The sequence below is a fragment of the Microcaecilia unicolor genome, chromosome 1 (assembly GCF_901765095.1).
Source record: "Microcaecilia unicolor chromosome 1, aMicUni1.1, whole genome shotgun sequence".
Lineage (NCBI taxonomy): Eukaryota > Metazoa > Chordata > Amphibia > Gymnophiona > Siphonopidae > Microcaecilia > Microcaecilia unicolor.
Genome location: NC_044031.1, coordinates 63,743,496 through 63,767,700, shown reverse-complemented (window position 1 = coordinate 63,767,700; position 24,205 = coordinate 63,743,496). Strand labels below are relative to the sequence as shown.

At 45.1% G+C, this 24,205-nt stretch overlaps 1 protein-coding gene across 2 annotated transcripts in view; it reads left to right on the top strand.

Moving 5' to 3' along the window:
- LOC115466611 (mitogen-activated protein kinase kinase kinase 3-like) overlaps positions 1-24,205 on the top strand; it is a 320,888-nt gene that overhangs the window by 128,402 nt on the left and 168,281 nt on the right. For both annotated transcript variants that reach the window (XM_030197973.1, XM_030197964.1), the window contains exon 3: positions 19,763-19,872. In XM_030197973.1, coding sequence (XP_030053833.1) covers positions 19,763-19,872 — 110 coding nt within the window. The remainder of the gene's footprint in view (positions 1-19,762; positions 19,873-24,205) is intronic.

Here is a 24,205-nt window from a genome sequence, read left to right as displayed (position 1 = left end):
ATGTTCAGACTGCTGCCCAGATAAGAGCCTGTATGCTGTCTTAACTTTGTGCAGATGGTTATCCTGTTAGAGGACTGAATTGTAGCTGGCTCTGGTGCAGCATTATTTGGGTAGGAGCCATTGAGTATCAACCCCTCTGTTTTTAATATGCATGACTGAATTAACAATGTTGACACGGTATTTACTAAGACGTTAAACTACATTAAGCAGTTACTGTAGCCAGTATTGCATGTTGGTGGCCTTCTTTACCCAGGTTCCCAAGCGACTCCTACCCCATACAGTGATGAGGCAGGTAGTAGAACTGTAGCTGTATTTTAGGGGTTTGTTTATTTAGACTTGTTATACCTCTATAACTGCTGAGGCAGAGCAAAGCGGTTTATGCAAATTCCTAATAACATAAAAATTTGGAAAAGAACACCATAAAATCATAAGAAAGATATTCATTCACACTTAATGGAGAGGAGAGAAAAGACAGGAAATTGACATATTAAAGCAACTCTTCCACTGGCTGATCCCTCACTCTGCGTCATCGAAGGCCTGCTGAAACAGGTTTTCAAGTTTACCATAAAGGATTTTAAAGAGGAGTCACCTTACTACGATGAATGGGAAGTGAGTTCCAGATAGTGGGGGAGAGAAAGAAAAAGCAGTATTTCTAGTGGATTCATAATGAGCATTTTTAGGGCTGGGAAGAACAAAATAGTGATCGTTAATAGACTGGAGAAGCTTTGCCGGGGAGTAAGGTATTGTTAAACGTGCAAGGTAATCTGGGAGACCAATTCTGAGCGCCTTAAAATTAAGAAGAGCTATTTTATAGATTATGCATTTTTCGACTGGTAACCAGTAAAACTATTTGAGTAAAAGTGTTACATGATCTGAGTGGCGAGCACGACAGAGTAGTTTAATTGTGGTGTTCTGGAGAGTGGTGTTTTTTCATCGAATAATGGAGTAAACGTTACAGTAATCTAAACGGGAGGTAAAAAAACAAAAGGATGAGAGCATGAAAGTGGTTAGTGTCAAAAACATGTCTGACAGTGCACAATTGACGTAAAAGGAAAAATGAGCTTTTGGCCAATTGAGAGATTTGGGGGGAGAAAGGAGAGTGCAGAATCCCATATAATCCCAAGATAACAGAAGTTAGAGATTGGAGTAGTACTTGAACCAAAAAGTGTAACAGGAGTTGCAGGTGGGGTGTGAGTGCCGAAAAACTAGCAAGCTATAGTTTTGCCAGTGTTAAGTACTAATAGGTGGTCTGACAGTCATCTGGCCTCCTCATCAAGGCATTCTTGAAGGGGAGCAATAGATGGGCAAGGGAAAGGATAAACTGGAAAAATCAGAAGAATGTTGTCTGCTTAAAAATAAGCTGATATGCTAAGGGACTGAATTAAGAGTGGCCAAGGGGCTGAAGAACAAATTGAATAACAACGGAGAGAGTATAGACCCTTGGGGAACACCACAGTGAAGAGACTTATCAGTTGAGGCAAAAGTATTAGTAACGACCGTAAAGGAGCGGGTTGTTAGAAATGAAGCGAACCAAGACAAGACAGAGCTAGAAATATGTATTGCAGAAAGATGAGAAAGGAGCAGAGTGTGATCTACCAGGTCAAATGCTGAAAAGAGATCTAGGGATACTGCTAAGATGATCTTATGTTGGTCATCATAAATGGACATCACTAAGGAGTGCCGTTATAAACGTTTCAGTACTGAAATGTTGCCGGAAACCTGATTGACGTGGATGGAGAGCTAAGATTTTATCGGAGAAGGTGATCAATTGCTGGAAGACAATCTTTTCCAAGACTTTTGATGTAAAAGAAAGATTAGAAATAGGACAGAGGGGGACGAGGGGCCTTGAGCCAATTAGGAGGAAAAGGATCAAGTAAGCAGTAAGTGGGATTTAATGTGGATAGAAATTTACTTAAAGAGAACTCTGTAAATAAAAGAAGACAAAGTAGTAATGTGTGTGGATGAAGGGAGAGGTTTCTGTATCGGACCCAATAACTGATTGAGGAAAAGAATGAGTGAGATTATCAATGTTGACAATAAAAATGCTTGCTAAAGATTCTGTGGAAGTTAATAGAATGTCTTAAGTAGTATCAGCAGGATTTAAGGCTCTATGAGATAGGGAGTAAAGATTCTTACTGGGATTTCTAGACTTAAGAAGTCTATCTGTAATGTATTTCTTTTGTATTAATTTTTAATTGAGCATTATAAATGTGGTGAATTTCCCTACATTGAGAAAGAGACAAAGGTGATTTGAGTTTTTTCCATTGTTGTTCATCTCTGCACGACTGACGTTTAAGTAACTGAAGAGAGGGAGTGTACCATGGTTTGTACTTAGAAGATGAGCTAGAACGGTAGGTTTTTGGGGCAGTCAGATCGAGACCAGTTTCTAATGTATCTTGCTATGTTGCTATTTGTTGGTTAAATGATTTAGTGGCCAAATCAGACAGGAAATGGAATGAAGTAGGAGAGAGGGAACTAATTTCAGTCTTATGAAGTGATCTTGTCCAGTAACCAGCAGAGGAAGGGTGAAGAGCAGGAGTGTAATGACTATAACAAGTTTTAAACTGATGAGTGAATGATCTATCCAGAAGAAAGATGCAGGATAGAGAGAGAGAGAAGCGGAAGGAAAGAATCACCTGGTGTGAGAACAAGATCTAGGATATGACCTGAATTGTGAGTAGGAAAATCAATCCATTGATACAGTGATAAATCTGATATGAGATCTAGGAAGTGCCTTGCTTTATTACTAGCTGGATTATCTACATGTGTGTTGAAATCAATGAGCACTAAAAGATTTGAATAACATATGGAGGCCCCGGTGAGAGTCTGCAGAAATGTGTCTGAAGTTTTGGCTGAGAGAGAGGGAGGGCATTAAAAGAAGTATGTAAAGGGGGTCTGATGTTTGTTTTTAGTAATGAGGCGTTCAGGATAGGAAAACGACGAAGGAACTTCCAAAAGTTGTAAGTCTCATTTGAAGATTCTTCCGAGGCTACCTCCTGACTTGGAGGAGCGGGGACTGGAAAAAGCATCAAAGTTGGGTGGAAGGCAGGAGTAGAGAAGTGAGTCTTCTGTCTTCAAGCAAGTTTCCGTGAGACATAATAGGGAACAACTATAAACTTCAATTAAATCACAAATAAGGAAAGAGCGCAGTGATCTGCAGTGGAGGAGACCAGCTGAAATTTCATGCGACAGTTGGCAGTGTAATTGTGTAGTACACTGGAATTTTGAGGAGGAGTGGCCTAGTGGTTAGGGTGGTGGACTTTGGTCCTGGGGAACTGAGGAACTGAATTCGATTCCCACTTCAGGCACAGGCAGCTCCTTGTGACTCTGGGCAAGTCACTTAACCCTCCATTGCCCCATGTAAGCCGCATTGAGCCTGCCATGAGTGGGAAAGCGCGGGGTACAAATGTAACAAAAATAAAATAGATACTATTGGAGATTCTACATGGAATGTTGCTACTATTGGAGATTCTACATGGAATGTTAATGTTGCTATTCCACTAGCAACATTCCATGTAGAAGCTTGCCCTTGCAGCCGCGCAGGCTTCTGTTTCTGTGAGTCTGACCGTGCAGGACGTCAGACTCACAGAAACAGAAGCCTGCGCGGCTGTAAGGGGAGGCTTCTACATGGAATGTTGCTAGTGGAGGAGTAGCCTAGTGGTTAGGGTGGTGGACTTTGGTCCTGGGGAACTGAGGAACTGAGTTCGATTCCCGGCACAGGCAGCTCCTTGTGACTCTGGGCAAGTCACTTAACCCTCCATTGCCTGCCGCATTGAGCCTGCCATGAGTGGGAAAAGCACGGGGTACAAATGTAACAAAAAAAATAAAATAATTGCGGAGAAAACAAGACCTGTAAGACCAGAATGGACGAACAGAGGGGTTGTAAAGTAGTGTATGGGTTTGCTAAAGAACAAAATAACCAAATAAATAGAAGTGTACTCACCAATAGAAACGCTAGCGGGACGGGACTGGCATTTTGGTTTCAACAAGCAGGAGCGGGAGTTGACAGAAATTTGGTAGGTTAGAGAAAAAGTGACTGAGAGAGAAATCTTACCAGCGTGCACCTTTGTCGCACGCTGCTTCCCAGTGACAAACGGCTAAAGCAGGAATGCAGAAGTAGTGAAGCCAGAAGAGGATATCTGGGTCAGGTGATGTAGGGTTCTTTACGGGGTGTGAGAGAGAGGCAAGTCCGGAGAGACGCAGGGAAATCTTGCAGAATCCAGCAGAGCGTTCTGAAATACAGAGAGAGCATGATAAGTAGTAGTAGTAGTAGTAGTAGCAGCAGCAGAGTAAATCGTGCAGTCAGACATCACACCAGTGGTGAGGCCTAAGGATGTTAAGGAAAGAGGTGTTAACAATAGATTAAAGGAAAAACAATGCCAGTGCACACAGATGGTTATTCAGACCTCATATGGACTATTACACTTGGTAGTGGAGCAGTAACATAGTGTTTAGAGCAGAGGGCAGAGAACCAGGGAAGAAAGAGTTCAAATTAAAGTCACAAGAAGTGTCGAGAGTTTTTCCCTGTGACGCATCCTCTGACTATAGGCAAGACATTTAACTTCTGTTTCTTAATGTACAAACTTAGACTGTAAGCCCTTTGGGGGCAGGAAAATACCTGTTGTACCTGGATGAGAGGAGAGAAGGGGACATTTTGACACTCTAAATTAATACACAAAAACAAAACTATTTCAATGTAAAGGAAGGTCTAGGACAGGGCTGGGAACATGGGGCCTTCCATTTAATTTTCTGTTACCCACTAGACCATGGGAAGTATATACAGAAAATGGCCCCCACAAACCTCATTGTTAATTTTAAATACTGTATTTTGCAAATATGTTAAGATGCAGTATGGGCCCAATATTGCAGGAGAGGCTCTTGCTTGGTTAAATCACTGGGCAGCTCAGGAGGGGATATTCAGCAGTACTTAACCAGGTAGTGCAGCTGGATATCCCCTCTGACCTCTTCACCACTGTCTGGGCAGCGCTGGAGCAGTTCAGGTCCCGAGTTTGGACGAACCAAGAGTTTATTTATTTTCGGTATTTTTATACTGCCTAGACCTTAGCTGTGTATAGTTTCTTTTACAGTTACCGTCACTGTCCCTTATGGGCTCTCAATCTAAGTAGTATATTGGATCTTGGGCAATGGCGGGCTTAGTGACTTGCCCAGGGTCACACAGAGCTGCAGAGGGAATGTAACCTGGTTCCCCAGGATCTCAACCCACTGCCGACCATTAAGCAGCAGCGGGAGTCACTAACCATTAAGCCACCCCTCCACTCCATACCTAACTGGGCAGGTAGGACAGTTTGAATAGCAGTCCTGTCTTTGGTTAAGTATGCAGATCTGGCACTGAATATCACTTGTATCCACATAACTTCCAGGTATTTCCGCTGACCTGGATATTCAGTGCCCAGATATGGCCTGGTACCAGATACCTAGGTCTAAATTAGCTGGCAACAGTCAGAGTTTATAAAATTGCTTACTGCCACAAACTCAGTATTGATGCATACTTGTCTAGATGCCCTACACAAATAGCAGGTATAACTTAAAACTTGCCAGTCAGGCTCTCAGTATATCTACTACTACTACTATTTAGCATTTCTATAGCGCTACAAGGCATACGCAGCGCTGCACAAACATAGAAGAAAGACAGTCCCTGCTCAAAGAGCTTACAATCTAATAGACAAAAAATAAAGTAATCAAATCAATTAATGTGAACGGGAAGGAAGAGAGGAGGGTAGGTGGAGGCGAGTGGTTACGAGTCAAAAGCAATGTTAAAGAGGTGGGCTTTCAGTCTAGATTTAAAGGTGGCCAAGGATGGGGCAAGACGTAGGGGCTCAGGAAGTTTATTCCAGGCGTAGGGTGCAGCGAGACAGAAGGCGCGAAGTCTGGAGTTGGCAGTAGTGGAGAAGGGAACAGATAAGAAGGATTTATCCATGGAGCGGAGTGCACGGGAAGGGGTGTAGGGAAGGACGAGTGTGGAGAGATACTGGGGAGCAGCAGAGTGAATACATTTATAGGTTAGTAGAAGAAGTTTGAACAGGATACGAAAACGGATAGGGAGCCAGTGAAGGGTCTTGAGGAGAGGGGTAGTATGAGTAAAGCGACCCTGGCGGAAGATGAGACGGGCAGCAGAGTTTTGAACCGACTGGAGAGGGGAGAGGTGACTAAGTGGGAGGCCAGCAAGAAGCAGATTGCAGTAGTCTAAACGAGAGGTGACAAGGGTGTGGATGAGGGTTTTGGTAGAGTGCTCGGAAAGAAAGGGGCGGATTTTACGGATGTTGTAAAGAAAGAAACGACAGGTCTTGGCGGTCTGCTGGATATGAGCAGAGAAGGAGAGAGAAGAGTCAAAGATGACCCCAAGGTTTCGAGCTGAGGAGACAGGGAGAATATATCCACATATCCACAATGAATATGCATGATTGATTTGCATACACTGGCTCCATTGTGTGCAGATCTCTTTCATGTATATTCATTGTGGATATCCTGAAAGCCTGACTGGCAAGGGGGTACTCCAGGACTGACTTGGGGAACACTGAGTTGAGAATTAGGAGAGCTCTAGAGCAGGGACGTAGTCAGAATTTAATTTTGGAGAGGGCCAAGCATTTTCTCTCAAGCCCTGCCAGCTGAAGAGATTCACGTCTGGAGCTCCCACCTGTGCTGCCTGAGCAGCGAAGAAACACTTCCGAGCATGCCCAGTTTAATGCATGAACTGAGCATGTGCAGAAGTGCCGTCATTGGTGACTGGAGCATCCCCCCGCTGACTTCTGCTGCTCAAGCAGCATGGGTGGGGGCTTCAGCAGTAAATCTTTCGAAAAGTACAAAGACTAGGGGACACTTAAGGAAGTTAGATGGTTATACTTTTAAAACGAGCAGGAGGAAATATTTTTTTCACTCAACAAATAGTTAATTTCTGGAACTTGTTGCCAGAGGATGTGACATCAGAGGTTAGTGTAGCTGGGTTTAAAAAATATTTGGACAAATTCCTGGAGGAAAAGTCAGTAGTCTGCTATTCAGACGGACATGGGGAAGCCACTGCTTGCCCTGGGATTGGTAGCATTGAGCGTTGTTACTATTTGGGATTCTGCCAGGTGCTTCTGACCTGAATTGGTTACTCCTGAAAACAGGATACTGGGTAGATGGACCATTGGTCGGACCCAGAATGGCTATTCTTATGTTCTTATGAATCCCTTCGGCTAGTGGGGCTTGAGCAGCTCTGCCAGACATGTAAGTTGCAAGTTTGAAGAGGCCTGAGCCCAAAGTGTTGGGGGGTAAGGGTGAGGGTGGAGAGCAGCCCCCTCCCCCTGGCTATGCCACTGCTCAAGAAACTCCCGCATTCATATGTTGCCATCTACGTGACTCTGGGGCCAATACAGAAAGCTGCCACGAGCTTGATTGTGCAGAGTGCACACATTCTTTAGGTGCAGAATGCAGAGAGTGGTTGAGTGTGGGAGTTAACTCGCATACAAGACATGGCTGCACGCTGTACGAAAACATATGGTAATGAGCTCATTTAAGTATTCCAAGCAGTGCAGAGAGCTTTTGGCAAAGGACAATGTGAGAACTTTTTCACCAGGTCTGGGTCAGTGTAGAAGGGAAGGGAATGGGACTTATATACCGCCTTTCTGTGGTTTTTCCAACTACATTCAAAGCGGTTTGCATATTATATACAGGTACTTATTTGTGCCTGGGACAATGGAGGGTTAAGTGACTTGCCCAGAGTCACAAGGAGCTGCAGTGGGAATCGAACCCAGTTCCCCAGGATCAGAGTCCGCTGCACTAACCACTAGGCTACTCCTCCACGGAGAGGGTTTCGTGCCATCTTTTGAGATTTAACTGCCAGTTTGTCTTCTGCAACCAGAAGGAAGTGCCTGCAAGTTTTAAAGGCAAACGCGAGGTAACACAATGGTACAAACAAAACTGAAAATAACATTACACATCAGCGCTTGTTCTGCGCCTTAAGTGTGACACTCACAAAAATTTTATGTGCAAATAATTTTTGCAAGATTCCTATTTAGGCACAAAAGAACAAGTGCCGATGCGTACTGGCACTTCTGTTTTCCTTTGGATGTGCACGCAAGCCATGCTTACAGCAAAACCTGTGTGTGCATTAGTTGCAGGTTTTCTGCACAGAAAATTTGAATACAGATACCTTTCTGCGTGGCATGGGTTTATGCTCATAGTAGAACTGCATGAGCTGGGGCTTAACCAGACCTCAATGTTTGGAGGGTCCGGAGCCCAACGTGGGGGGGGGGGGGGGGCACAGTTTGCCCCGCCTCCCCGCCCCAACCCCACATACTTTGGCTGATGGGGGTCCCCAACCCCTGCCAGCTAAAGCCTTTCTCCAGTGCTGTTCAGCTACGCCCCTGGTACACTGTATGTCCGGTAGAGTCTTCTGTGCCCTTCAGAGTTTGTGGTTGCCCGGGGCTCTTTAGGCACTTGGGGTCCTGTCTAAGGAATGGATTCTTCCTCTATCATTATTATTATTATTATTATTTGTTACATTTGTATCCTACATTTTCCCACCTTTAGTAGGCTCAATGTGGCTTGCATATAACCGTTAACGGCATTAGCCGATTACGGTCTGAACAAATACATGGTATGAATGAAAGCAAAGTGATATTGTGGTATAATGAGGTATATGTATGGTAGGAACAGTTGGGGGGAACTTAGAGAGGGAAATGGGGAAGAAGAGTCAGGTAATGTCCGTTATGGTCTTTGGTTATATTGTGTCGCAAGTGACCAGGTATTTTTATGTCGGGTTGGTGGGGTATGCTCTTCTGAACAGGTCTGTCTTTAGTGCTTTCCGAAAATTTAGGTGGTTGAGCGTAGTTTTTACTGCTTTTGGCAGTGTGTTCCATAGTTGTGCGCTTTGGTAGGAAAGGTTGGTTGCATAGGTGGATTTGTGTTTGAGTCCTTTGCTGCTTGGGTAGTGGAGGTTTAGGTATGATCGTGCAGATTTTGTAGTGTTTCTGGTTGGCAGGTCGATGAGGTCTGTCATGTATCCTGGTGCCTCGCCGTAAATAATTTTATGAAGGGTCGTGCAGATTTTGAAAGTGATGCGTTCTTTGATTGGTAGCCATAGCAAACTGAGCTTTCCTCTCCTCCTCCCCCCACCACAGAAGGGGAAACTGTTTAGTGTATCTGGCACTGGTAGAGAGGCTTTCGCCTGTGGCAGTAAGGAGGGGAAGTGAGCTGCGGCTGTTTCCGGTAAGAGCATAGGATGGGGGTGATCAGGAAGCAGCTATTTCTGCTGATAATGGAACAGGAGGAACTACTTGTATGTGACATATCCATGTGGCTGCCGTGCAGCTTAGTTTGCAAAAGATTTGTTAGGTGCCTCTTACCTGCTCTTTTTAATATATAAAATTGTGGGGGCTGTAAGTGGCTAAGAGGTTTTCACTTGTTTGATTCAGGAATAAAGAGGATTAAAAATGTTCAGTCAACCCAAATATAATCCCCAGATACCACATAACAAGCTTTCCTGATATCTAAATATGGTACAAAGTGTGCCAAGAGTCAGTGGTGCTCAAATAGGTGTGAGTACATGGTCCTGGGGTTATGTAACATAGTAACATAGTAGATGACGGCAGAAAAAGACCTGCAAGGTCCATCCAGTCTGCCCAACAAGACAAACATATGTGTAAACCTTACCTTGATTTGTACCTGCCTTATTCAGGGCACAGACCGTACAAGTCTGCGCAGCAGTATTTCCCACCTCCCAAACACCAGTCCCACCTCCCATCACCGGCTCTGGCACAGACCGTATAAGTCTGCCCTCCACTATCCTCGCCTCCCAACCACCAACCCCTCTTCCCCCCACCTGCTCCGCCACCCAATTTCGGCTAAGCTTCTGAGGATCCATTCCTTCTGCACAGGATTCCTTTATGCATATCCCATGCATATCCCACGCATGTTTGAATTCCGTTACCGTTTTCATCTCCACCACCTCCCGCGGGAGGGCATTCCAAGCATCCATCACCCTCTCTGTGAAAAAATACTTCCTGACATCTTTCCTGAGTCTGCCCCCCCTTCAACCTCATTTCATGTCCTCTCGTTTGACCGCCTTCCCATCTCCGGAAAAGATTTGTTTGCGGATTAATACCTTTCAAATATTTGAACGTCTGTATCATATCACCCCTGTTCCTCCTTTCCTCCAGGGTATACATGTTCAGGTCAGCAAGTCTCTCCTCATACGTCTTGGAACGCAAATCCCGTACCATTCCCGTAGCTTTTCTTTGCACCGCTTCCATTTTTTTAACATCCTTCACAAGGTACGGCCTCCAAAACTGAACACAATACTCCAGGTGGGGCCTGACCAACGACTTGTACAGGGGCACCAACACTTCCTTTCTTCTGCTGATCACACCTCTCTCTATACAGCCTAGCAACCTTCTTGCTACAGCCACCGCCTTGTCACACTGTTTCGTCGCCTTCAGATCCTCGGATACTATCACCCCAAGATCCCTCTCCCCCCTCAGTACCTATCAGACTCTCCCCGCCTAACACATAAGTCTCTCTTGGGTTTCTACTCCCTAAGTGCATCACTTTGCATTTCTTCGCATTGAATTTTAATGTAGGCCTCTGATGGGTGTGCGTTGCCAGACTGCTGCTCCATGATAGAGAGAAGCACAACCTGCAAGAGGCAGTCGCCTTCTATTGCCACAGGAAGAGCCAACCTTGTTGTTCCTGGTGATCCATTGCCAGCACTAATCTTCCTAAATTACCTCCCTAATCATCTGCAGTATCTTCTAGTCTCCAGCAGGCAGGCACTAAGGGGCTAGAGAAAATACTGGCCCCACTTGCATGATCTTCCTGAATAGAAATGGAACTTCTACAGGGGGAGAAGGAAAAGGAGGAACCTGTGGGTTCAGGAAGCATAGTGCTTTCACTGTTGCCTGGGGTGCCTGCTGCCTCTGGAGTCTCACTAGCCCTTTTGCTGCTGTTCACCACTTTCCACAGAAGACTGCCACATTAGGCAGATGAAAGACTGAGAGACTGGAAGAAGGTAGATGACAACTGGAGAAAATAAATAGCACAGAAAGTGAACACCAGAACGTAAGTGTTGCCAAATTGGGACAGACCAAAGATCCATCAAGCCTAGTGTCCTGTTTCCAACAGTGGCCAATCCAGGTCCAAGTACCTGGCAAGATCCCAAAACAGTAAAACCGATTTTATGCTGCTTATCCTAGAAATAAGCTGTGGATTTTCCCTAGTCCATCTTAATAATGGCTTATGGAATATTCCTTTTAGGAAATTGTCCAAACCATTTTAAAATCCTGCTAAGCTAACTGCTTTTGTTGAGTGTAGAAATATCGTTTTAAATTTACTACTTAGTATCCTTTTATTTTTGGAAAGAGTAAACAAGCGATTCATGTCTACCCCTTCCACACTCTCTCTCCCCCTCCCCTCCCCGCACCCAGCTTTCTCTTCTCCAAGCTGGTGTGACAGGCAGAAGAAGAAGAGCAGGAAGGTGGAGGAGGACACAACATGGAAAGCTGGGTGGTTGGAACCAGATAGAATGCTGTTGTACCTGTGTTTTGTGGGGAGAGTGCTAGAGAATGGGAGATGGGAGGGCTGGTAAGTGAAGAGGAGAAGAGTTGGGGAGAAAGAGTAGCCCTCCCTCATCCCATGACTTGCTCTCTAAGAGACAATGAGGAACTCTAGAAAGGTGAAACACAGATTAAAAAAGGAAAAGAGTTAAAGCACTGGAAAAGAGGGGCAAAAAATAGTTGAAGAAAGATGGAGAGAAGTGAGATTAAAGAAATATCTGAAACAGATGAGGGAGAGATGAGTGAAGAATTTGCATATAATGGAGGCAGTGCATGCAAATCAAGTTCATGCATATTCATTGTGGATATCCTGAAAACCTACTACTAGTACTACTACTATTTAGCATTTCTATAGCGCTACAAGGCATACGCAGCGCTGCACAAACATAGAAGAACCTGACTGGCAAGGGGTACTCCAGGACTGCACTTGGGAAACACGGTTCTAGAGCAGCATTTTTTGATCGCTGCTACTCATCCGCAGAAGGAGAAAATGGAAAGCACAGCCAGGAAATTAATAACCGGAATTATTCACACACATGATCAAATTAGTACATGCTAACTCATTATTGAGTGGAGGAGTGGCCTAGTGGTTAGGGTGGTGGACTTTGGTCCTGAGGAACTGAGTTTGATTCCCACTTCAGGCTCAGGCAGCTCCTTGTGACTCTGGGCAAGTCACTTAACCCTCCATTGCCCCAGGTACAAATAAGTACCTGTATATACTATGTAAACCCCACAGAAAGGCAGCATATCAAGTCCCAGTTCCCTTTCCCTATTTGAGATTCTACAGGGAATGTTATGTTTAATTCTGTTTTTATTAGAACATATCAACTTCAATTTGACAATTGTCAGTATTTTACAGATAATCAATAAAACATCAGTCTAACAATTATCTCACTAAGTGAACCAATTATGGATATTCTCGTCTTTTATCTTTTTCTCCCCATCCCCCCCTCCCTTTGCCACCATTCTGCATTTTATTCTTATAACGATAATACAACTTTATCCCATATCTTAACTTATCTATTCCTTTACCAATACACTTTTCTTTCCCCCCCCCTCCCCCCTTCCTTGTTACCTACCCCTTTACTCCTCATCCCCCCTAGTACCAACCCTCCCCATCTCCTACCTACCTCCCTAACCCTCCCTCCCTCCCTCTCGTCCGTAGCTTTAGAGTCTATATGTTCAGGAGGTAGCTCCTGGCTGGTGCTGTCAAAGTATTCCAGAAGGGGGACCATATCTGTTGTAATTCTTCGCCCGCAGTCGAATTCATGTCTTTTACTCCTATTTTTTCCATACGCATCAAATGTATCATCTGCATGCGCCACTGCTGCACTGTGGGAATTTTGTGCGTCAGCCATTCTTTCAGTATGACTTGTCTGGCGACCACCACCGCTTTATTGATGAAGCTTTTATATCCTTTTGGAATCGGGTGTCTGATTTTAAATTGACCAAATAATAACAATGGCTCACACTCCCACTGTTGCTGCCATAAAGTGGATATGTTCTGTGTCAATACTTTCCAAAATTTTTTTATTCCTTGGCAGGACCAAAACATGTGGCCCAGTGTTGCACCTTCTGATCTGCACTTAGGGCATTCTCCCCATGGCGAGAGTCCCATGTAAAAAGCTCGTCGAGGTGGTACATAAAGACGAAAAGCAAACTTATATTGTTGTTCCCAATGTCCCACCCAGACCGAGCGCCTGGAAATGGACAAAACAAATGTCTTAATTATTTCTGATGTTATATTAACTTTTAAGTCCTGTTGCCAATCCGTCTCCAATTTTTTATAGTTTGGTTCTGGCATTGTGTCTCTGATGTGTCTATGGTAAAAGGACAAAGGCACTTTCTGTTGTGATCCCAGTGAAAGGGCTGCTGAGAGCTCCTCCTGAACATCTTCTGCCAGGTGCTCCCAACGCAATGATGCCACATAATGTTTTAGCTGAGCATAATGAAAAAACTCTGTATCTGACAATGTAAATTCCTCTTTCAATACTGAGAAGGGTTTAATGCGTCCCTCCTCTGTAACCACTTGTAATACATACTTTATTCCCCTTTTCTCCCACCTGCGAAAGACTGAGTACAACTGCCCTGGGACAAACGCCACATTATCACATATAGGGAGGAATGGTGTTACTTTTGGGTCGAACCGGTGCATACGACAGACCCATTTCCACGCTGCTCTGGCCGTCTGCATGATACCAGTTTCCCCCAATACAGCTGGAATACTGACTCCGGTCCCGTGTAAATAATTACTAAAATGCACCCCTGGTGTTAATTGTAACTCTAGGTCTGTATTAGAGTATTCTTGGGTGGATCTGAACCAATCATTTATGTGTCTTAACCCGCAAGCCACGTTGAAATATCTTATGCTAAGCAGTCCCAACCCCCCATATTCCACCGGGATCTGCAACGTTTCTATTGGTAAGCGCGCCCTCTTTCCCCGCCATAGGAATCGCTGTGTCAGTGTATTTAATTTTTTCTCATCTGATCTTTTTAAATATACTGGTATTGTCTGCAGCACATACAGCCATCTAGGAACGATCACCATGTTGTATAGTGCTATTCTTCCCCTCAGGGAAAGCGGCAAAGAGGCCCATGTTGCTAAACTTAACTCAGTATCTTTGACTATTCGACGTATGTTTTGTTCATATAGTTTTGTGAGGTCTGAGGGAATATGTACTCCTAAGTATTTAATTGTTTCTGTCGCTCTCTGCAGTGACATAGTCCCACCCGCGACTGATGGCGTCTCTGGGCCCAATGTAAGAACGTAGGACTTGGCTTTGTTTAGTTTGAACCCTGATATCTGACCATATTGATCTATACTCTCCAGCAGTACTTCTAACGATTGATCTGGATTTGTTAAAGTTACCATCAGATCATCTGCGTATGCTAATATCTTCACCTCATGTGTTGCCATCTTTACACCCTCAATTTGCTTTGTAGCTTTCACCACTCTCAACAATGGTTCCAGCGCCAGTATAAAGAGCAAGGGCGACAACGGGCAACCCTGCCTTGTCCCCCTCTCAATTACAAACTCCTCTTCACTGATCCCATTCACTATCACCTTCGCCTTTGGGTTGCGATATAGTGCCTTAACCGCCTGCACAAACCAGCCCTGTATGCCCATATTTTCTAATGTTGCAAATAGGAAGTCCCACCTTACAAGGTCAAATGCCTTCTCCGCGTCCAAACTTATCACCATTGCAGGCTCTCCCTTGTTATGACATGAGGCTATTGCGAGTAATAGCTTCCTAACATTATGTGTTGTCTGTCGCCTCCGTACGAACCCCACCTGTTCTGGGCCTATAAGTGTAGGTAACCACTGGGCCAGTCTCTCTGCCAGAATCTTAGCTAACAACTTCACGTCTAAATTTAGCAGTGAAATTGGCCTATAAGAGCCCACCTCATCTGCCGGCTTTCCAGGTTTGGGGATCATTGTAATAAGCGCCGCATTTGTATGCAAAGGAAATTCCCCAGCTCCCACTATCTCCTCAAGATATTCCAGCAGGGATGCTAATGCATCTGGGGGCAACATTTTATAGTATTCCCCAGAATATCCGTCTGGTCCTGGCGCTGAGTACCGTTTTAAGGATTTAACCACCTTCTGTACCTCTAACAATGTTATTGGACTGTTTAGCCCTTCTTGCCCTTCCTGGGATATCTGAGCCAGACCTGCTTTCTTAAGGTACTCAGAGAGGTGCCTATTTACCGGCCCCTGCTCTACCGAGTATAGATTAGCAAAGTAATCGGTGAACATTTTCCCGATGCCTTTCTGATCTGAAATTATTTTCCCTTGCGGGTCCTTAAGTGCTGCAACTGACCTAGGCCCCCCCCAGTTTTTAATTAACCGCGCTAAAAGTTTCCCTGACCGGTTCCCATATCTCTGTAGTTTGTATTTGTAATACAACATTGATCTGTTCTCTCTCTCATGTAGTAGTGAATTAAGTGCCACTTGCGCAGCTTTCAAATTCTCTAGTGTTACTCTGGTTGGGTGTTGGATATGCTTTTGTTTAGCTTTTTTCATTTGCTCTTCCAAATTCAATATGGCTTGTGCCCTTATCTTCCGCTTACGACTACAATAGGCAATAATCTCCCCCCTTAGTACCGCCTTCGAGGCGGACCAAAACAACGCGGGCTGGTCACGTGCATGCTCTTTATTATTCTCTGCATAATTCTCCCATTTTTCTTTTAAATGCTCTTGAAAATGAGGGTCCATGGCCAGGTGTGTTGGGAAACGCCATCCCCTCCCTCCCCTCTCGTTGTTCAATACCTCCAAATCTATCCATATTAACGCATGATCAGAAATCACCTCAGGGCCAATAGTTGCGGCTTTTACCTGTGGGAACATTGTACGTTCTACTAATATGTAATCTAGTCGGGCCAGTGTGCCATGTGCTCTAGACCTATGTGTAAAATCTTTTTCCCCAGGATGTAATGTTCTCCAGACATCTATCAAGCTGAGAGCCTGTGAGAGGGTCCGAAACTCCTGTGTTCTATTCCCCGCATAATGCTGAGATGTGGGGTTTGTGCAGTCTATCTCAGGGTCCGCCACCATATTAAGGTCGCCCATTATAACTGTTTTCTTCTGGTGGCTTCCCATACAATGACCTATGATTGTGTTATAAAACTGTGGGTCATGTGTCGTTGGCCCATAAATTCCCACCAAGATAAATTCCACTCCTTGCAACCATACTTGCAATATTATGTAATTTCCTTGCACTCCTTTAGCCAACAGTTGAGCTTTATAATTTAGCCCCTTCCGGAACAATACTGCCACTCCTCCTCTCCTACCCTGTGGGGTCGCTGCAAAACTCTCCCCCACCCAGGATCTCTTTAGCTTAGCATGTTCTATCTCTGTGAGACGGGTTTCCTGTAAACACACTATGTCTGCTTTGTGTCGTTTTAATTCAGTCAATATTTTAGATCTTTTTATGGGGGAACTAATACCCCCAACGTTCCAAGACACTAATCTGACCATCATAATACCGTGTGTATGACTAACAATGGGTTGTCACCCACTCTGCAGTTTCTTTTTATTTTGCTCCTTACCCTGCCCAGTGTTTTTATCTTTCTGGATAGACTTGGTAATATCATGATCTTTACTTTTTTCTTACTCGCACCCTGCCCCCTCAGTCTTTCGCTTGTTATTGCCCCTTTTTTACAATTATTCCTTATAGCCCACAACCAGGTCCCCTCTTTATAATACCAATGCTTGGACGAGTTCCCCCCCTTTTCCCCCATCCCTACCCCTTCCTACGGTCTCCCTTCTTTCTTTTACCCCTATTCCGCAATCTACTCACGGGTCTAGAGTTCCGGATTTTGCAGAGGGAGTCCCCGCTTTCACTCAAACAAACCAAGTTTTACCAGTCACTTTTGTCAATAAAAGGCACTGTGTCTTATTCCTCCGCCCTCCATTTATGACGCTCATGGCTGTTTGCCTAGTTTGTGGTCAATTATAAAGGTCTTAGCCTCTGCCACGCTTTGAAAGTGTTTCCATGTGTCCTGGTATCGTATTTTCAAGTGTGCGGGATACATCAACGCAAATTTTACATTCTTTTGTGCCAATTCCGCACATAGTGGATGGAATGCCCGCCTCTGTTCTTGTACTTTCTGTGAGAAGTCTTGAAAAAATCATTATCTTCTGCCCCTCAAAGCTTAAAGACTCTCTTTTCTGGCGGTATCCCTGCAGTATTTCAATTTTATGTCTGAAGTTCATGAGCTTTGCCACTACTACTCTGGGACGCTGAGCATTTTCCATTCGGCGCCCTACTCTATGTGCCCTCTCGACAACCAAATGTCCTGTAGAATCAGTCAAAGCTAATTCTTTTGAAAGCCAATTCTCCAGCCAGTCCGACAAGTTTCTATCTTGTATCCGCTCTGGAATCCCCACCATTCTTATATTGTTTCTTCTGGACCTGTTTTCTAGGTCCTCCAGCTTAGCGGCTTGTTCCTCTAGCTGCTGCTGTAGTTGGGCGATATCGGGGCCCTGCGCACGTGTATCATCCTCCAAAGCCGCGACTCTCACCTCCAGGTCTCCCGTTCTGGTCTCCAGTCCGTCAAGCCCAGTTTGGATGGATTCCAGGCGCTTTGACAGTGCATCCCAGCGCGGGTCCATCGCGCGAACCACTGCTGATGTTAGTTGTTCCAACTGCATCTCTGTGAATGCCGGCGCCGCGACCGCGGGGCCGTCCGCCATTTTGTTTTCTCCGCTTCCGACCTTCCCCCTGGATTTCGTACCGGTTTTCTGCGCCATTTCGGTGGGGGATTTATGGACGAACTTGTCCATGCAGCCAAGAACTTAAGTTCGCGAGGGAGGGCGTTTCTGAACGCGATGTGACTTTTTATTGTCAGATTTAGAGCGGGGGTTCCCGGAGCTTCAAACAGCTGCTGCCGCTTCGCTCACTGCATAACCGGAAGTCCCCTACAGGGAATGTTAATGTTGCTATTCCACTAGCAACATTCCATGTAGAAGCCTGCCCTTGCAGCCGCGTATGTGCAGGACGTCAGACTCACAGAAACAGAAGCCTGCGCGGCTGCAAGGGCAGGCTTCTACATGGAATGTTGCTAGTGGAGGAGTAGCCTAGTGGTTAGGGTGGTGGACTTGGTCCTGAGGAACTGAGTTCAATTCCCACTTCAGGCACAGACAGCTCCTTGTGTGACTCTGGTCAAGTCACTTAACCCTCCATTGCCCCATGTAAGCCGCATTGAGCCTGCCATGAGTGGGAAAGCGCAGGGTACAAATGTAACAAAAATATTTTTTTTTTCCACATGGCACATTTTATGACATAGGGTCTAGTTACTAATAAGGTGTGTTAACGGTGCCAGTGCATAGCTAATATTAGTTTCAAGGTGTAAGAAGATGCAGAAGATGAAAGCGAAGATCAGACTGATAGGGAAAATAACCTTAAATAACCAAAAGAGAAAAACACATTTTGTATCCAGTTTTTATGCTGCTTGTGTGATTTATTTGTAGTGTTTAAATTGGGTGTAAGAACTGTCAAATATCGCTGCTGGGCTCTTCTAAGTTCTGTTATCTGCATGTAGTATGTTACAATACACCATCTATTATTTTTAAAAGGTTTTGCTTGTGGCTTGAAGTGAGGTGGGTAGGGCAGTGTCCATCTGTAAAGTTCCCTCTGTCTTGAGAAGTCAACAATGTTTGCTTAAGTCTTTCTGGTATCTTCCTTCTGGTGTAATGTCCTGCAGAGCAATTGGAGGGGCTTTACAAGACAGGTATTGGGCTAGAGGTGTGCTAGTGCCAGTAGTATAGTCTCAGGGGGACCCAGAGGGGGAGTCTAGGTCCCGCCCCCAAATGGTGGCACCATTTCTATAGCTGGTGAGGATCCCCGAGCCTTGCCAGTGGAAGAGGTCTCCCATTGGTGGCTAGAAATTTCCCTGCGCTTGTAGCTGGAAGCACTTTCCATAGGCTGCTGCCATACTGGCCTCCTCTGCCTCTCCCATACCTGCTCAGTTTTTGCACATGCATGGGTGGGGGGGGGGGGGGGGGTAGGTCAATGCAGCAGCGGCCCATGAAAGAGGCCGCCGACTGTGACCATAAGGGAATTTCTAGCATCCAGGAAGACCTTTTCTGTTGGCAGGGCTTGGGGAACCCTGCCAGCTCAGTATTTACAGTTTGAGTTGGGGATCACAGGAGGTTGGGGGGGGGGGGTGGAAAGGAGAGCAGGGTGGTAATGGAGAGCGGAGGCCAGGGCAAAATTTTATGTCCACCTACTTTGGGCTCAGGCCCAATCAAAACTGAATGCCTGGAACCATGGCTATTGCTCTGTAACATGTTTAATACAGCAGTGGGGGGAGTGGATTCTTGCACTGGCACATCATTGAAGGAGTATTCTGCCTCCCATCTCTGCATTATTGCTCTTTTCTTGCCAACCACCCAGGATGCCATTTCCCAATCTTGTATTTAGACTCCTTCCAATTGCAGAAGGCTTGGCTTAGGTCTGTGGAATTCTTGACTGTGGGCCCTGAGTTTATGCCTACCTTGCCTGTGCATCAGTTTGATCTTTGGAGGAGAAGTGAAGAAATTAATTGGATTCAAACTGTTGTTACACTTAGCATATGTAATATGTTGGTGAGTAAGAGAGAACTTGGATTCTTTTAACAGTGTTAATGTTGGTATTAGCCTTATTCTCGGATTATGTGCAGGACCTGTGGTGACCTGGTTAACTCAGTTTATATGTGTTCTTTTGCAGATGAAGAGGAAGCTCTAAATTCTATTATGAAAGATCTGGCTGCCTTGGGCAGACGTGGAGGATTGTTAGACAGCAACCGGAATAAAAATAACTTTCTTTCACACAAACAGGTGAGTCTTAAAATACATTGCTTGTTGTTTGAAACTAGACTTAAAGGTGTGGAGGTCTTTGGCAATCCTGTGGGCTCTTGGGCTTCGCGTCTTTTGATTGGGTTGTAAGAAATGGAAGACCAGCTGTGCACTCGTGGACCCTGTACCCTCCCCTTCCTGTATCCTTCATTGCTGATAGAAGTGAAAGTACTTAGTGGTTTGGTCATGTTTTTTTATGACACAGATTGCTGCTTTTGTCCTGGCTGGTAAGATTTACCTGGTATGACACTTGGGTTGATGGAGGGTAATAGTTCTCCCATCATGTTCCCCTTGAGATGGGGTGTAAGTTCTTTCTTTTTCACTTTGATGGATTTTCTATCAGTTCCTTCCTTTTTTGTAATTTTTTGGGATATATGTTCATTCTTACCTTTTTGAAACCTGGAGATTTACCTGTTGAATGAAACAGAAAAGTTTGTTTTTCTTACATTTATAAGGTACCTTATGAAGAAGAAAGGAAGCATGCTGGAACATTCCATGTTTTTAAGGTGCTGTTCCTTCCTAGAAGACTAAGGCGCAGAATTGAAGATGTAGTACAGTAGAATAATGGATGAGGGTATTTACATTTTCTCAGAAATTGAGGCTAGGAGAGGATTTGTTAAAATGGCTGGTTTGTCGTCAGCTGTTATTGTCTCTGCTCCCAACATCTCCCGAAACGTTTGTGTTATGAAAGAGAAAAGGACCCCTCTTGGAGATTTCTGCTTTGTTGAGGCAGAGATGCCCACAAAGTAAGACATTTTAATGTTAAGTAACATTTAATCTGACGTGGCTCTAGAGTTTTGTGCTTTCTTCCTGGCCGAAATTCCATTGGTTGTCTTAACTTTTTTGTACTATAACTGGTTAGTCTCCAGATCCGCTGCTTTTTTTTCCCCTCCAGATTTTGTATCATATTATATTTATTTTGGGGGCTAACATGAATTGGGTTTTCATATGTTTGGTTAGAGTTTAAATAATGCTTTCTCTTTCTCCCTGATTGGTGTTTTGCTTTGCCTTTTTTTCCTGACTTGTTGATGGCACTGAAGTGTCCCAGAAATAGCAACAGCTGCCATTAAATCAAAAATGTATTTTGCTTCCTCAGTCCCTGCGCAGAGTGTGACCTGTTTCTTTAGAGAGTTATTGAATGACTGAGACTTATGACAGCTTTGAAAGATTAGTGCTTTCTATGAATGTTTTGATTTTTAGAACCTCTGTTGTTACCCAGGTTCCTATTTATCAATATCTAGGCAGATTGCAATAAATATTGCATGTTTTTGACTTAAGACCTCAGCCGTAGGTGCCCCATATAAGAGGCTTTGGGGTGGCTAAGCTTCCGCAGCCACAAGCATGACCTTGACAAGTTTTAAAGCCGGCAGCAACTGCAGCAAAAGCGAGGTGCTAGACCCCAACTTACCACAGCAACTAGCAATTTAGGGTGGCTCCGGACTGCCTCTCTTTAGAGATTGTTTGTTGTCCCTTCTTCCCTCCCCTACACTCCCTCCAGGCAATGTCCTGGGCTGTCATCGATGTCAGGGCCACGCCAGGTGCCAGCATATCTCCTTCTGCCTCTCTATCCCCGCAGTCCAACGCTGTTGCCAACTTGCCTTGATCGCTGCTGGTAGTGGCAGCGCGGCAATTGAAGCAGGCTGCCTCGGGCCTGTGTCTTCCCTGTGATGCATCCCGCCCTTGCGGAACAGGAAGTTGCATCAGAGGAGGTGGAATGCATCATAGGGAAGACAGAGGGCCTGATGCAGCCTGCTTTAATCACTGTGGTGCCACTGCTGGCAGCAATCAAAGGCAAGTTGGCAATACCGTCAGACTGTGGGGAGAAAGAAATGCAGCTCTGCTGGGGGGGGGGGGGGGGGGGAGAGAGACAGGAAGAGAGAGATAGACCGGGAAGGGGAAGAGAGGAGGGAAATTGGTGGATGGAAGAGAGAGGGAGAGACGCTGGAAACAAGAGGAAGAAATACTAGCCCATGAGGAGTGTGGGTGAGAAGAGAGAGGGAGAGGCACTGACTCCCTGGGTGGGTGTGCAGGAGAAAGGGAAGACAGAGGGCAGGGACAGGTAGAAATGCTGGGCATGGAGGAGGCAGGGATACAGAAGGGCAGTGCTGGATGGAGAAGGGATAGGGTGACATGACACTGGGCAGTGCTAGACATGGGGTGGGAGTAATGGACAGAGGGGGAAATGCAGGAGAGGGTAGATGCTGAACATGGAGGAAGGATAGGGACAAAGAGGGGATATTTTTCTTCACTCAACGTGTAATTAAACTCTGGAATTCGTTGCCAGAGAATGTGGTAAAGGTGGTTAGCTTAGCGGAGTTTAAAAAAGGTTTGGCCGGCTTCCTAAAGGAAAAGTCCATAGACCATTATTAAATGGACTTGGGGAAAATCCATTATTTCTGGGGTAAGCAGTATAAAATGTTTTGTACTTTTTTGGGATCTTCCCAGGTATTTGTGACCTGGCTTGACCACTGTTGGAAACAGGATGCTGGGCTTGATGGACCTTTGGTCTTTCCCAGTATGGCAATACTTATGTACTTATGTGGATAGGACCAATAGGGACATGGAGAGAAGAAAAGTGAAATGGACAGGAGTCAGCAAAAACAGGGAAGAAAACAGAAAAGACACTGGATCAGTGTGAATAGAAAAATAAAATGCTCAGACAACAAAGGTAGAAAAATTAATTTACTCTGAATTTAACTGGAATATGTCAGCTTTTGGAAATATGCATCTCTGATATTTTGCATTTAAGTTTTATTTCTCTAGTATTGCTGTTTTACCATCATGTCTCTAGTACTGATCTGTGATCCTTTGTTTCATGTTTGCTTAGGGTCTGTCTCTGTTTTGAATGTGTGACCAAGGTGTGATATTCTGCTAGTATGTAGTTTCTGTGTAGAGATGTGTACCAGTTCTGTTTTCTCACTGGATAGTGTATTGGTGTTTTATGACCCAGTGTAATAGTTACAGTGAATCCTAAGAGTTGGTGCTTTTATGATTTGGTAAGGTTCTTAGTGTGTTTTTGCACAAGTTTATGCATAGTGTTTCCCAGTGGAGGGATTGTGTGTTAGCTCCACTGAGGGGACATCGGAACTTTAATATAATTTTTGTTTTTGTTATAACATCAGACAAAATCTGATGGCTGAGGGCAAGTGGGATAAGTAAGAGTGGAGAGAGGCAGACTGGCTGCAGGCCTTTAGGGAGGCATAGACATCTAGGAACACTTATTTTAATCTGCTTTAATTCAGTTGCTGTTACAGACTGAAGGAAGGTGAGCCCTTGGGCCACCGCAGGCACCGGTTAGCAAAAGGTGAGCCACTCGGGCCAGGCACAGCACTAGGTGAAGAACTAGGCAAAAGCTGGCTTGGTGACAGGCAAAGCTGGCAAGACCGGCTGGAGACGTGGCAAGGCTGGGACTGGGGATCAGGCAGGGCTGGAGCAGAAGACAGGCAGGCAGGAACTGGAAACAGGTAGACAGGGCAAACGGGAACTGCAACACACGTGAGGGGATCCAAGGTGACCTGTTGCAAAGGCAATGATGGGAGGCAGGACCCTTGCTTATATAGTCCCAACACTGGAAGTGCAGGTATTCCTCATGGGTCCGCGTGCGTGTATCCAGAAGCTGGCATCAACTGAGACTGGATGACCTGCAGAGACGCGGACCGCCATGGGACCCAACAAGAGGACAAACGTGCATCGGGGCATAGGATGAGTGACAGCAGTGACAGTACCCCCTCCCCAAGGGTCCCTACTCTCTGGGGTCCTGACTTGAATTGGTGGGGAAACTCACGCTGGAACCTTCTGATCAACTGTGGGACAAGACAGCAGACTTCTATGGGCTGCACTTGAAACTGAAGACTTTCCTAGAATCTTAGGTGTCCTGGACCAAATGTCCATGGTCTGGTTCTTCAGGCATGGTACATAAAGTAAGAGGTTGAGGGAGTTCCTTCGGAAGATCTCTAGCCACAAAGTCAACCATGACCTGGGCCTTGGTTGTGAGGAAGTGAGCAAGGCTTATTCAGTAGGAGATCCACAGCATCCTGGTGCTCCATATGGAAACAATGTGTTCCTTTATGCTGCTCGGGGCATACCTTGGTCAGAAACCCCTCAGTTTGGGGCAATTCAGCAGGAATACTAGCAATGGCTAAGGTGAAAACTGGTGTCTTGGAATCCAAGCAATGTTGGTGACAGGTATTATTCCAGGAGATAATTTCATCTCTCTCCCAGTCTAAGGTTGGGTTGTGTTTCTGTAACTAGGGTAATCCCAAGAAAATAGGCTTCACGGATGACTGGAGGACATATAAAGTAATGTCTTCCCTAT